General features: G+C 37.7%; 1 protein-coding gene across 2 annotated transcripts in view; it reads left to right on the top strand.

Annotated features, from left to right (window-relative positions):
• The window catches only part of LOC117287884 (ras-related protein Rab-27A-like), a 36723-nt gene that overhangs the window by 13966 nt on the left and 8715 nt on the right, over positions 1-14042 (top strand). The window contains exons 1-3 of one of the 2 annotated variants that reach the window (XM_033768481.1): positions 11539-11772; positions 12392-12619; positions 13505-13590. In XM_033768481.1, coding sequence (XP_033624372.1) covers positions 12431-12619; positions 13505-13590 — 275 coding nt within the window. In that variant the 5' untranslated portion in view covers positions 11539-11772; positions 12392-12430. Of the gene's footprint in view, positions 1-11538; positions 11773-12391; positions 12620-13504; positions 13591-14042 lie in introns of those variants that run through there. The other variant, XM_033768479.1, reaches the window with a different exon arrangement.

Below are 14042 nucleotides of genomic sequence, written 5' to 3'. Positions count from 1 at the left end.
AATAGACAAACTCGTCCGATCCAAGGCAACGTGTTCCTTTAATGTCCAGTGCTGTTTAAACCAGACATTTAAATAAGAATCCGGAACGTTTTATTGTCTCCTGTCTGCTCAGTAACTCATCATAATTTACATTGAAGTTTTTCCACATAAATCACTGTAATGTGATCATGTCTTTGAAAAACTGAGTTATTGATATGTTTTGTGTGCACACCGTATTGGTACGTGCACACTCCTCCATAGATGACAATGAATTTGTATCATGCGTATATCCTGTGCATGTCTGTTCTAGCGCAGCGCAGCACTGAATGTATCTCTTGGCTGTAACATAAGATTATGAGGAATGAAAAGGAGACTCCAATTTTGATTCTGGGAGGAATGGCCGGCTCTCTCTCTTTCTCTTTCTGAGTCAGGAAGGAAGCAAAGAGGAAATTAATCAAAAGGTTGGCAAATTAAAGAGATAACCCTACAGTAAGATTGACTGCGAACACACAGACACAGACAATATTTTTTAATGAAACTTGAACAATTACACAGCATGGCAACCGATAGGTTGAAATGCATTTCATACAAAAACAAGGGGTAGTGATGGAAAGAAAGACCAAAGTAAATGCACTTCATACAAAAACAAGGGGTGGTTATGGAAAGAAAGACCAAAGTAAATGCACTTCATACAAAAACAAGGGGTGGTTATGGAAAGAAAGACCAAAGTAAATGCACTTCATACAAAAACAAGGGGTGGCTATGGAAAGAAAGACCAAAGTAAATGCACTTCATACAAAAACAAGGGGTGGTGATGGAAAGAAAGACCAAAGTAAATGCACTTCATACAAAAACAAGGGGTGGTGATGGAAAGAAAGACCAAAGTAAATGCACTTCATACAAAAACAAGGGGTGGTTATGGAAAGAAAGACCAAAGTAAAAAATCACTAAATACTATACACATTTAAAACAAAACTCAAGAACAAGACAAAAGGCATAAACCGCATAATATAAAATTTCTGCATTAAACAGACTTTCATTAAAATGGATATAAAAATGGGTAAAGAAAAAAACATTGTTGGCAGGCCATTGGTCATTATTTTTAGTCATTGGCTGGTTCGGTTTAAATTTTGTATTTTATATTATTAGGGTGTGTTTCTGAGAATTTATTTTTGAATTTTATTCACACTTGTTTGCTGGAATTTTTGGTTTTTCTTAAATCTGTTATTCTAAGTGGTATTTTTGTTGTCCGCTGTCTTGTGCTTTGAATTTGAACAAAAAATCTCTCTGTGAAATAACTATTGAACTGCTTTTATGTGAACCAACAGAAATATTCAATGATTTTCTGATAATTTGTCTTATGGCATGTACGGATATAAAATTATGTTTGATACTCAACAAAATTGTGTTTTACCCTGGCAGACTCGAAGTCGACATTTGAAAATCTTTTCTTTCTGTTTAACTGTTTAAAGGATTTGGGTACTTTTTCAAAATGTCCACAGATTTACATTAAACTGACAGGGTTTAAAGATAATGATAGTGGAAAGCTTCCCTTCAAATATTATAACTGAGGTTGTTTAGTTTTTGAGAAATGAGTAAAACAAGTCACAAAATAGTTTTCGTCTCAGGAAGACGAAAATTATTTTAGCATGTAAACTCCCATTAACCAGTTCTGATATTATACAAAAACCATAGCATAACTGGTTAATACTTTTTTTACATGCTAAAATTGAGACAAAAACTATTTGTTTTACTCATTTCTCAAAAACTACAGCACCTCAGTAAGTAACATTTCAAGGGAAGCATTCTACTATTATAATCTTCAAACTGTGTAAGATTAATGTAAATCATTGTATACATAAAATAACGAACCTGAAAATTTGAGTTCAATCGGTCATCGAAGTTGCGAGATAATAATGAAAGACAAAAACACCCTTGTCACACGGAGTTGTGTGCTTTCAGATGCTTGATTCTTACCAAGTAAGTTTGATGGCACTTATTTTGAGCAGTTGCCAATATTAGTATCCAGTGCTTTTCAGTTCTGCGTGTAGGGACATTCATAAATGTTCTGTGTACGCAGCAGTATATTTTAAACACTGCAGAAATTTCTTTGACTCTCGGATTGAGACTAACGATCAATAACAATTTCCCGGATGTGCTTTGAGAATCAAGGGCTCCTTGAATTTGAGGAGTGTGTACATGTAGGTCGAGGAGAAATGAATCGGTGACTGAAAAGAGAAAGATATATTATTGATGATACAACTGGCTCATGCAGTGCATCTGTTTCTAAATTGTGTACCTTCTTGCATGTGTAGGACACGTACATTGGTAATGGATCGTAGTTCTCTTTCAGGCCCTGGGGGGTTTTAGCCTGAATTTGAGAATAAGGTGTCAAATCGTAGTCCAATTTTAGTTCTTCCAGAGGTCATAATCTTATCCCACAATGTAGGAACTGGTTCACAGCGCTTCGAAAACAAAGCTTACAATCGTACACTCAAACTTTTTTAACATTGCATCACATAAAAATCTGGCAAAAGTAATGGTCAAGTATGGTGAACTGCTTTGCAGTAGAGCTTGATGTAATGTAAAATGCGCCTGTAAAAGTGAAGTTATAAAAGTGAAATTACATGTATTTTTGGTTTATGAAGGAGAACGAGCAAGTTTACAAAACATGGGTTTTTGTAGAAACTGTACGGAGCATTCTGACGTACATTGAGATCGCAGCCTTGGTTCATCGCTGTTAAGTGTATGGCCAGCGTGAACCACTTAATTACAAAGAATTTGTCTTTTAAGAATTTTTGGTTTATGAAGAAGAACAATGCAGATTACAAAAATGGGTTTCATGGAAACATTGAAATTAAAGTTTTTAGCATAAATGCTGTATAATTGAGATCACAGCCTTGGTTCGTCGCTGTTTGTGTGTATGGATATCGTATATGGACTTGCAAAGAATTTGTCATTAGAATTTGCCGATTTGCATATATAAACAGAATCTTTGTAAACTTTTTCCCTTTTCATTGTTTTACAGTTTTAACCACACCAAATCCATTATCCACTTATGGGTACATTTTACGTACACTTCTGTAGTGAACATTGTTTTCCAGAAGAACTTACCCGGTACCTCGCTATCTTTAGCATGTGATTGAACTCTAACATTTTGGAGGAATATTTGTGGGCGCGCTTAAATTACTTCAACCCTTCTTCTTGCGTTTCTGCACGGAGAAGATTCCTTGGAAATGTACCGTGCCATTGTGCACGTGGGCAGGAACAAAGGCAGTCATGTAAACACTAATTATTAGATTTCCCCATGTCCCTATAAACATACTAAATGTAGAGGCGCCGTAAGGTCCTAGTTTTTCCTATATGGTACCGTGTATGTGTTGCTTTGGTTTCAATCACAAAAATCTGCCAATATGTATGCAGAAAATATAAATTACACCCCAGAGTGCTAGAACAAGTACTCAAAATTAATATCATCATTAGGCTTATCGGAGTTTCTGCAAGTACTTAAAAAGGCAGTGGACACTATTGGTAATTACTCAAAATACTTATCAGCATAAAACCTCAATTGGTAACAAATAATGGGGAGAGGTTGATAGTATAAAACATTTCGAGAAACGGCTCCCTCTGAAGTGATGTAGTTTTCGAGAAAGAAGTAATTTTCCACAAATTTGATTTCAAGACCTCAAGTTTCGAATTTGAGGTCTCGAAATCAACCATCTAAAAGCACACAACTTTGTGAGACAAGGGTGTTTTTTTCTTTCATAGTTATCTTGCAACCACGACCAGCAACCAAACTCAAATTTTCACAGGTTTGTTATTTTATGCATGTTGGATCTTTTTATACACCAAGTGAGAAGACTTGTCTTTGACAAAAATACCAATAGTGTCCACTGTCTTTAAAGGTACAATGTACAATGTAACTTCCCAAAACTCAAGACTAATGAAGCTGTGAATTGTATTACATATCTTCATTTACAGTTGTTTAGGGTTTAATTTCATGGCCAACAATTTGATCAACAAAAGATAGCAAAACCCTTTAACAACGCGAACTTACAATGCAGGCTCAGTACTTAACAAGTTACCCGTTTGTTAGTCACCATTCAGTAGGCAAGTTCTGGGAAAGAATACATAATACATTGCGATGATGTTCTAGCCGGGTGATTACCATGTAAATTTGGTGCAATTTATCAAAAAATGTGACAGAGCACAGAGCGGGAGTTGACTCCGAATGTTTTCTCCCCAAACAGGCGGCCTGTCAAAGAATGCCATTATTGGCTGTTATTGACATTCATAGCGGCAGCAGTTTGCCTCCTTGGGTTAATATTAAATAACGTAAAAATATGTGTAGAAGTCAGAGATATCGATGATCATCTGAGGAAAGACTACCGTTACCGACTTTGACCTTTAAGTAGAGACAGATTTTGTTGTGCTTTTGGTTTGATCTTTATCAAAGAAGTAGACTAACGCAAGCTTTGTTTACAACAAAGAATGGCTTTAGTAACTTCTAGGGCCTCTCTGACAGGCATATTTCTACCTCTATGGTACAACTTATGAATGGTATCCTGCTCATTCCGGCTAAGCATTCCTTTTGCACTAAGCAATATTATTTACTTTTTTTATAAAGCAACTATTCGAAAATTGGCCCTGGATCAGATCCCAAGTTTGAACTTTTGCACTTGTTTTGTTGAGCAGTGTAACATGTACATTTGATTGTAATACGCCTTTCTTAATATACATCTGTTGGAGGTCATCACTGTAATCCAAAATGAGGCTACCGACAAAACGCCACCGATGCATTGATCTAGCAAGTCTGTCCCCATTTTGTATTTAAATTGACTAATCACAGCTGCAAAATCTGTGATCACTCCATCGATGCTGCACCTGTACACTTTGTTTTAGATTATAATGATGACGTCATAAATAACCTTTTGTCTTTGCCTTCTCCTTTTTCCCACAGATTTCCCCTTTTTTAGCCTGCCTCATTCACTAATTAATTACCTTTTTCTCCCTCTTCCCTCTCTTGATATTGACCTGTGTTTCCATCTTCCTGTGGTCAGCCCCTTCCTTCCTCTATTCATTGTTCACCCCTTGCTTTTGTGTGTGATTTCCATTGTATCTGACTCTCTCTACTCTATTCATGTAAATTTCCACATCCCTGCTTACGTTACCGGCACACTTTTGGTTAACTGTTCATGTTTGTTGTGTTGTCATTCAGCCTTCAAGAAAGACTCTGCTACATGTAGGGTCAAAATGTCAGGCCATTAACTATTTTTTGCATTATACAATAGGTCCTTTAGGTTGGTAAGCAGTTTGCAACAGCCCCCTACACAGTAATTATGTTATTCACATAAATATTAAGAAAGGTGTATTGTGCTGTACATGTAGCATCTGACAGTCACATTCTCTTATCTCGCAGGGAGTCTTTTATATTTCAATCTGTATGAATCAAACCGAGAATAGAGGGATATAAACACAGTCTGGTTCCTCTAACTGTTCAATTACAATCATCAATGCATAATTTAAGTTGTGCCAAAAATAATTAATGGCTTGTCGTTTCGACCCTAGCAGACTTCTTTCTCTCTCTGCAGGGTCCAAAACGTCAGGCCATTAATTTTTGTTTTGCATTCATACCATAAAAAGTGAGCAATTGTACATGTATTTTGTGTGTTGTGCGCCCTGTTTTATTACTGTCTAGTAAAAAAGGCAGCCATCCTCATCCCCGGGTCCCGTTTGTGTCTTGTCATTGCATGTGGTCAGTAGACCCTGGCGAGAATGCCTTATTGTTGAAAATGAAGTGCAAAGGTGGTCTTACATGTAGGGTCACTGTTCTGTTTTTTTGTGTACAGTGTGTGACCAGTAAAGTTGTATTCTCCCAAATAGTCTTTTGTGTTTAAAGAAAGGGTGGAGGTGAGGGACAAATTAATTGTTAAAACCAGTGAGCCAGGCTGGTTTTATAAAACACATGGGTCATGGACTGACCATAATGGTGTATTGTGCTACTCTGGAAAAAATACAAAACGGTTCAATAAGCATATTTCATTTGAATATGGACTGTTGATAAAGCTGTCGTATTTGGAAATGTCAGGCTACATGTAACTGGCCTTGCTAGCCATTCAATAAATAGAGGTTAAGGGCAAAACCCTGATTTAGATCAAAATAATTTCTGATCTGGTAAACATTTTGAGCCACACAGTCTTGAGGAATTTTACCGCCTTGTTATTTCCTGAATTTCTTCAGTCCGAGTCAAATTTCGGAGGTGGTAGTTGACAGTCAAAGGTAGTAATAGTCAATGTTATTTTTCTTCAGTTATAGTCGTACACACAAATGTAGTCAAGTCCTGTACTGACAATATTTTTCCAATTTCAAGTATTGCTTTGAGTTTCCCATTGTATTTAATTAAATAATTCTCATTCAATACCAGTCCTGCAAGGGATGCACAATGTGTACTAACTGATGATGTGATGACGTACATTGTGTACAAAGTACAAATGGATCAATGTGGTTTGAGCACTATTTAGGATGGTCTATATGTCCAGTGTACATTGAGCATTGTAAACCTGGACACACTGTCACATGCAGTTTATTCAAGTGTATCGGTAGTTTTTGTTGAAGCAATTTCCCAGAGTAACAGCAATTAGGACTGAGAAATCCCCTCTTGAAACAAACCCAGGGGAAGCGCGGTGAACAGGCTCAATCTCTCTGCCCACCAGAGAACAAGGCAACCTTGTATTGTACACGTTCTCTGGAAATTGTTTACAAGGACACTTGAACTATAGAGAATCTCTATGCTTGAACCTAGTGCGTTCATTGAACTCCTTCTGTAGTACTGTGCTTGGGGGCTGTCTGTATAATTTTAGAGCTTGTTGAAATTTTGTGTGCACTTTCATAACAAATCCTCTGCTGACTTGACTTCTCACTCGTTTAATTGAAGGCTGCATCTGAATTATCGGCTAAGCTTGGGCGATATCACGATATTATCGAATATCGCGATATTAATTTGGAAACGATTTCGATATCGGATTGATTTGGTTTGAATCGAAATATCGATATATCGCAATATCGCGACGTATTTCCTAGCTGAGACATCTTGCACCCCATAGGTTTGGAGTAGAACCAGAAGAATACATGTAGGTCATTAGAACACCTCTCTTATGCTATGACTGTCTTTTCTACAACTTTCACTGGGAGTTTGAAGACTGATGATGTCAAATTTAATTAATCGTGATTATATCGAATATCGCGGTATATTATCGGCGATATAGGCTATCGTGCATAAAATAATTTGATATCGCCCAAGCTTATTATCGGCTACAGCTGCATTTGGCTGCTATTGCTGTTCAGGATATTGGCAGGGATGCCGTATAATATACTTCAGCACGCAAGATGCGCAGCATCCCAACCAAAACCTTAGCTGCCAATTTGGACACGACCTGAAGCTTACGAAAAACCCTTATAATCTTCCAAAGTGCATGAGAAACCTACACATGACTGGTGACAGTGTGCATAGACTACAATGTAGCTTCAGTTGGGAAGCTTAAACTGCTTGTTTAACTACATGGTGTACATGTTTAAACTACATGTATGGACATGATGGACACTGTGTGTGCATGCCGTACCATATCAGACAGAGCTAGTTTCTAAAAAAGAAAACCCACTAAGCAGTTCCTGGAGTATTTAAACCCATCTCCATTACCCGTTGTTTCTCAATTGTGATGATGAACTGCTCATGAATCCCCTGGTTAAATTTTGCATGGCCCTGCAGTATACTGTGTGTGTATTGTACACTCCAACAGTTCCAACACACAATACGCGTACGTAGACATCAAGGCAAATACTGGGACCACATGCATTAAGCATGGAATGATACGCATTGCAGTAACTACAATGTAGTGAAAAATGTGGTCGAACTACAAGCATGTATTACTCATGATGAGTCTTATACATAATTCATATTTTTTCACAATTTTTGTTGAAATGCATCACTGGTTTTTAAGTGACAAAATTACAAATACAACGGGTACCTTTAGATATAAATCCACTGCATTACGTACAGCACGGAATGTACAATACATGTGTACCAGCACTTTCAATCTTATGGACAAGTTTATTAAGCCACGTGCAATTTTATCACCCCCCAGAAACTTATTATTTTTTTTATCATCATGTGATTCCTGATGGTGGATTTTAAGACACATGACATACGTCTGCACGTACAAGGGGAGTTCCACTAGACATGGTGGATGGAATTGCGATTAGAGCCACCCATGAACAAATATCTGGACTTGACTTCAGTTCATCCTTATTGTTACATTTTAGCTGTGTCTCAGATCAATGCACAGTGGAATATATTTTGATATTTATATCTATGGGAAATTTGTGCTGGATGGCACAATGTATTTTGCTTAGAGTACTGGGCAAAAATTGTGGGCCTGCCCAGCACAGCCCACTGTAGGCTGGCTACAACACTGGTCATTGCCATTGCCCAGTTCCTTTATGGGCTCCGTCATACTTGTCTTGATCAAAACAGGCTAAAGGCACTGGACACTGTTGGTAATTACTCAAAATAATTGTTAGCATAAACTTACTTGGTATCAAGCAATAGAGAGCTGTTATAATTGTAGAAACGGCTAACCGAAGTAACGTAGTTTTTGAGAAAGAATTAATTTCTCACTCAAATATTTAAATGAATTTGAGACCTCAGCTGAGGTCTAGAGTTGCAGAGAGTATTCTCTCCCAACTCTGCGACGACTGATTGAGTTAAAATTTTCACAGGTTTTTTATTTTATGTATATATGTTGAGATGTACACCAAGTGAGAAGACTGGTCTTTGACAACTACCAAACGTTTGCAGTGGCTTTAAGACACTGAGGTGTTGTCACCCACATTGTTTTCATCACCATGGTCAGTGGCAGTATCAGTTGTCATCTTTGCCTGTCAAGCAGATGACACCCCCACTCTTGACCTTTTCATCTGAGCTTGCATTTATTGTAGAACGGTATGGCTTTACCATGTGTGTATAAATTGATTAGTAATGGGAGAGCAGATAAGAGCACAAGGCCCTGCTGTTTTTGTTCTGGAAAGTGTGGGTTTGAGTCCTGGCTGTGTCCTTTCAAAAGCAAGTCTTTTTACAGTCTGTTATTGCAGGTCTCTCAGATGGGACGTAAAGCCGTTGGTCATGTGTGTTGTCATGGTTGTGTAATGAATGCATGTAAAAGAGCCCAGTGCACTTATATCAAAATGAGTTTTTAAACAACCAACTACAATGTACATTAAAAGAAAGAGCTACTACATACATGTTTTTTGTCCAGTAAACTCACGACTAGACATGATTGATAATGTATTGTGTACTTCCACCCTCAAAAGAATTGAAAGATATTCATCAAATTCTTAATCCACATAATTTCTTAAGGGTACAAGTTTTACACAGTGACGAAATGCAATTGAAATACAATAAAATACCACTAGGCTTGTCGAGTCGTGAGTTTACTGGCCCGACGCTAAAACTATTGGCCTGTAGTCCAGCGTAATTTTTGGGCCTTGCCATGTACATGTTACAGATCGTGCCTGACTCATATAGAGTCATGGTAGAGTGCATCACTTTGCACTATTCAGAATGATGTGGATCACTGATCCGTACTGATTGCCATGACCATTACCGTTGGCTTGGTGTGTCAGCACGGATAATAGAGCTTCAACGTTTCGTAAATCACTTGCCAATGATCGAAGACCATTCACAAATGATCACTGCCAAGCATCAGTTGTGTTGAGCCTGACATACTTGTATATGTACATACATGTACATGTACGTAGAAGATTGATGAACATGTACACACCATTCGTTCTCATTGACCTTGCACCTTGACTACATTTGTGTATCTAGATGTCTTTGTACGTACTTGTGTGTGATTACGTGTACATGATGTGTGTTCATCTAGTACTACATGTACACGTACATGTACATGTACATGTATGTGTTCATACATGGTACTATGTATGTAAAACAATTTTTTAAAGGACCTGACATAAAATAAAGTATTTTTGGGTATTTTGGTTCAAACCAATTTTGAGGCCTATATGCCTCTCTTAATATTCACGCATGACTTCTTATAATTCTTACCCAAGATGAGGCTATAGGTGCGTGTCGGCTACGTTGCGCCTATGGCCTCATTTTGGGTTAGAATCGTGACGTACTCATGCATTATTAAGAGAGGCATCTCTCATAGTTACCCAGTGAGTTTCCCTTGTATTTTTAGTCAGAAAGCACTCAAATTTATTGAACTGAATATTTGCACTGCTGATATTGGTTAGGATTATGAATTTGTGTAGTAATTCAGACATTTTTTGTTGGATTTTGCTGTAATAGTATGCTACATACTGTTCAAAGAAAAGAGGCCAAACAGTGCCACCATGATTAAGGTTAACCATGATCATAAAAATATACTGCGTTGCATCTTAGGAAAACAACAGTATTATTGTGTAAACATCTACAATTTGATATAAACAATTGAACATACTTTGCCTTATTTATAAGAGCATACAAATCATACATCTTGTACTTGTGATTTTAATTTGGTACTGTACGTGTACTTGTACACATTAAGGTACATACTTTTACACATTAAGGTACATACTTGTACACATTAAGGTACACACATTTGTATTGTGAAAATGTATGAACGATACTGACTGATTCGCATGACCATGACAAGGCTAGTGTACAATGTATGCAAAGATTATAAGGTGTGTATCTCAGCACTGCTAGGCTCTCTAAGCCAGTCAAGGTCTGAGTAAGTGTGGGTGGAGGAACACTGATTTAAGTCGATCTGGTTGATGTCTGTAAGAACTTGCACTCAGGATTGAAAATTGATTCGCTTCCCAAACCATCTTAAGCTCTCAAGAGTAAGTCGTGTACTGTACGATGAGGCATACCCTTCACTTAAATGCCACGTTGACTCCTGAATAATAAAAAACATTGCCTCCATATTCTGACCTATTTGGTGTTGTAGGTAGGGTAGTTAGAAGGCATTAAACATCCCCTCTTGACCCAGAAAACACTTTAATGAAAAATAAGAGGGGCATTTACACATTCATCATTTACCGCGCTGTGAGCATTTGAGCTTACTGGCAGCACAGAATCCTCAGCCGTTGTCACGTACACGGTAGGCTAACCACAGTTCAGTCTACCTTTCATATGGTGACATGAAGAAGATGTCACTTGCCAATACCTATCTGTTTGTCTCCAGATAATGCAAATTAACATCGGCAAAGCGTATCAATTTCACATCCGTTATGGATCTCATCAGCAGCCTTAAGATTTCCCAGGGATGGGATCTATCAATTTGCTCATGAGATAATCAACTGGCTTCATCACTGTGGGACCGCGCGGTGAGCCGGTGCGTTGAAAAAAAAGAATTGTAAACAGAGTGTGATTACCATGTGTGGCTATTGTATAAATAATTGATCCTGCTGCGTTTGATGGTCTTGCAGATGTTGTATTGAAAGGCGTGCAGACTGTTAAGTGGATGTGATCATCAGGAGTTATCTGGACGTGTCCGTGCGATCGGGAGGTTTACACTGACTGTATGAAGTCATGACGCTTGGAAGGACTCGGTGAAACATATTGGTTCCGTTGTGACTTTTTGGCAGCAGTTGGCTGGTGAATTTTGCACAGTTTTATTGCCGGGAAGGAGATGTGCATATAATTGACTGCTTTTGGATAAATTGGATACACTATTTGTTGTTTGTACCAGCAAATTTGTGGATTTTTTTTAATTTTGATCTCGCAGAGAGGTAATGACTCTATGAAACATCTTGGTTCTGTTGTGACTTTTCGCAGCAATTGGCTGACGAAGCTTGTTGAGTTTACTGTCATAAACCATTAAGAAAATTTATCAAATTGCTGCTTTTTGATATTATTTGATAACTATTGTTTTTACCAGCCAAATTGTGGAATTTGTTAAATATTGATCTTGCGGACTTATAATGACTCTTTGTTTGTTGTGACTTTTTTTTTGCAGTAGTTGGCTGGTGAATTTGTACAATTTACTGTCATAAACCATTAAGGAAACTATAACTGCTGTTTACATTGTACAAGGCACTCAAATTTGATAACAATTTGTTGTTTTTACCAGCCATATTGTGGAACTTGTTAATCTTGATCTCGCAATCACAGCTAACTGTCAAACCATTAAGGACAAATATTAAGCAAACAGCAATATTGACTTAATACTTGAGGTTGAGGTGCTGCTCACTGTGCACACTGTCTATGTAAATATCTCAGAGTGACAACGAGACAGGAAGATTAGCAGTTGAACAATCAGAGCTGTCTTGGGCATAGACGCCAGGCATCAGAGTCTTGCTCTTTCCTCTGCCATATACCCTTACGCCCATTCATTTATTCCCCACACAGCTCTCTCGTCTCAGCTGTAACAACTTAGGCGCCCCTGCCATGGGCGATTCCACGACGGCGTTACCCTCGTCGAATGCAATGGGTGGGGAATACGATTATCTCATTAAATTTCTGGCTCTTGGAGACTCTGGTGTCGGCAAGACCAGCTTCTTGTACCAGTACACCGACGGGACGTTCAACTCAAAGTTCATCTCCACAGTCGGGATCGACTTCCGGGAAAAGCGAGTGGTGAGTGAAGAACAGCTGTCAAGCGTGTACTTGTACTTTTTAATGTAGCCAGTTCAGTGGAGATTATGAAATTTGAACAGTTTGGGCTATTTAAGAGGATTTATTCTACATTTTGTGCTATTACCCCTTTCATGCACCATTTATTTTTGTGATAAATTTATCATATGGACCCATTCATTATTTACTTTTTTTGTATGCAAATGGTGACCCCCCCAAAAACGGTCACATGAGCAACATAAAAAAAAAAGAAGAGCAAAGGTTGTTTAGTTTGGAAATGTATACTATGAAAGATTCAATATTTGACATATTCACACTCATAGAGGAATGGAAGCTGACACTCTTGGCAGAAGTTCATACGAGTTTAGTGATTTTAGTGTCCGGCCTGTAGACTCAAGACTGGACAAGTCAATATGCCTTGTGCTTGACAATTGAATAAAAATACCTCGCTGTGAAATAGATTGAATTAAACACAAACCTGAAGGTTCAAATTTGTCTGATAAAAATCAATTGAGATTAGCAACATTTTAGACAAAATAAGATTGGCCCTGAATCTTCTTCTCAATTACTGTCGTTCAAATAAAAGCAGTTGAGTAAAAATCTTTGATTATTTGGATTCTGGTCAATATGTCATTGTATTCTACTTTTACAACATCTTTCTAACCATGCATTTTATAACAAAGGATTACACATGCTTTTTATAGACCAACTGAACTCGTCCGATCCAAGGCAAAGTGTTCCTTTAAAAGATGTGTAAACCTTGGTTTATATAATTAATTATGCATCAATTTTAAAAGAAATTTTTGATAAGTACTGTTAGGGGGAGGGAGGGACCCTCAAAAATAGTACTGTAATTCTATATTTTGGTTGCAATTTTTATTTTTGTAGATGCACAGACCCAAAGGTGTTGCAGACAACATGAGCAGGGGGCAGAGGGTTCACCTGCAGTTGTGGGACACCGCCGGTCAAGAAAGGTATTATTTATACACCTGGATGATTGAGAGGAAATTAAGCTACTAGTAGACTATGAATACTAATGTTGCAATCTGGCCGTGCAAAGTCACCCTACTGAGCAGTTCTCAAGGATATTTATCTTCAAGCAAAATCCATGGTTTTTTGAACCATGTAGCTCCTCCTGCGGCATTTCAGGTGTTCAACTGTGATCTTTAAAGCCACTGGACACCAAAAGACCAACTGTCTCAGTTGGTGTATCCCAACAATAACATGCATAAAATAATTTTTTTTTTTTTAATTTTGACTCATTGGTCATTGAAGTTGCAAGAAAATAATGAAAGAAAAACCGCCTTTGTTGTTCAAATTTGTGTGAGAAATAATCTTTCTCAAAAAATAAATTACTTCAGATAGAGGGAGTTGTTTCCCACAATGTGTTTATATCAACAGCTCTTCATTGCTCAAAGCCAAGCAA

This window comes from Asterias rubens, chromosome 3 (genome assembly GCF_902459465.1).
Source record: "Asterias rubens chromosome 3, eAstRub1.3, whole genome shotgun sequence".
Classification (NCBI taxonomy): Eukaryota; Metazoa; Echinodermata; class Asteroidea; order Forcipulatida; family Asteriidae; genus Asterias; species Asterias rubens.
Note: the sequence above shows the minus strand (reverse complement) of the source record. Positions and strands in the feature narration are given on the sequence as shown.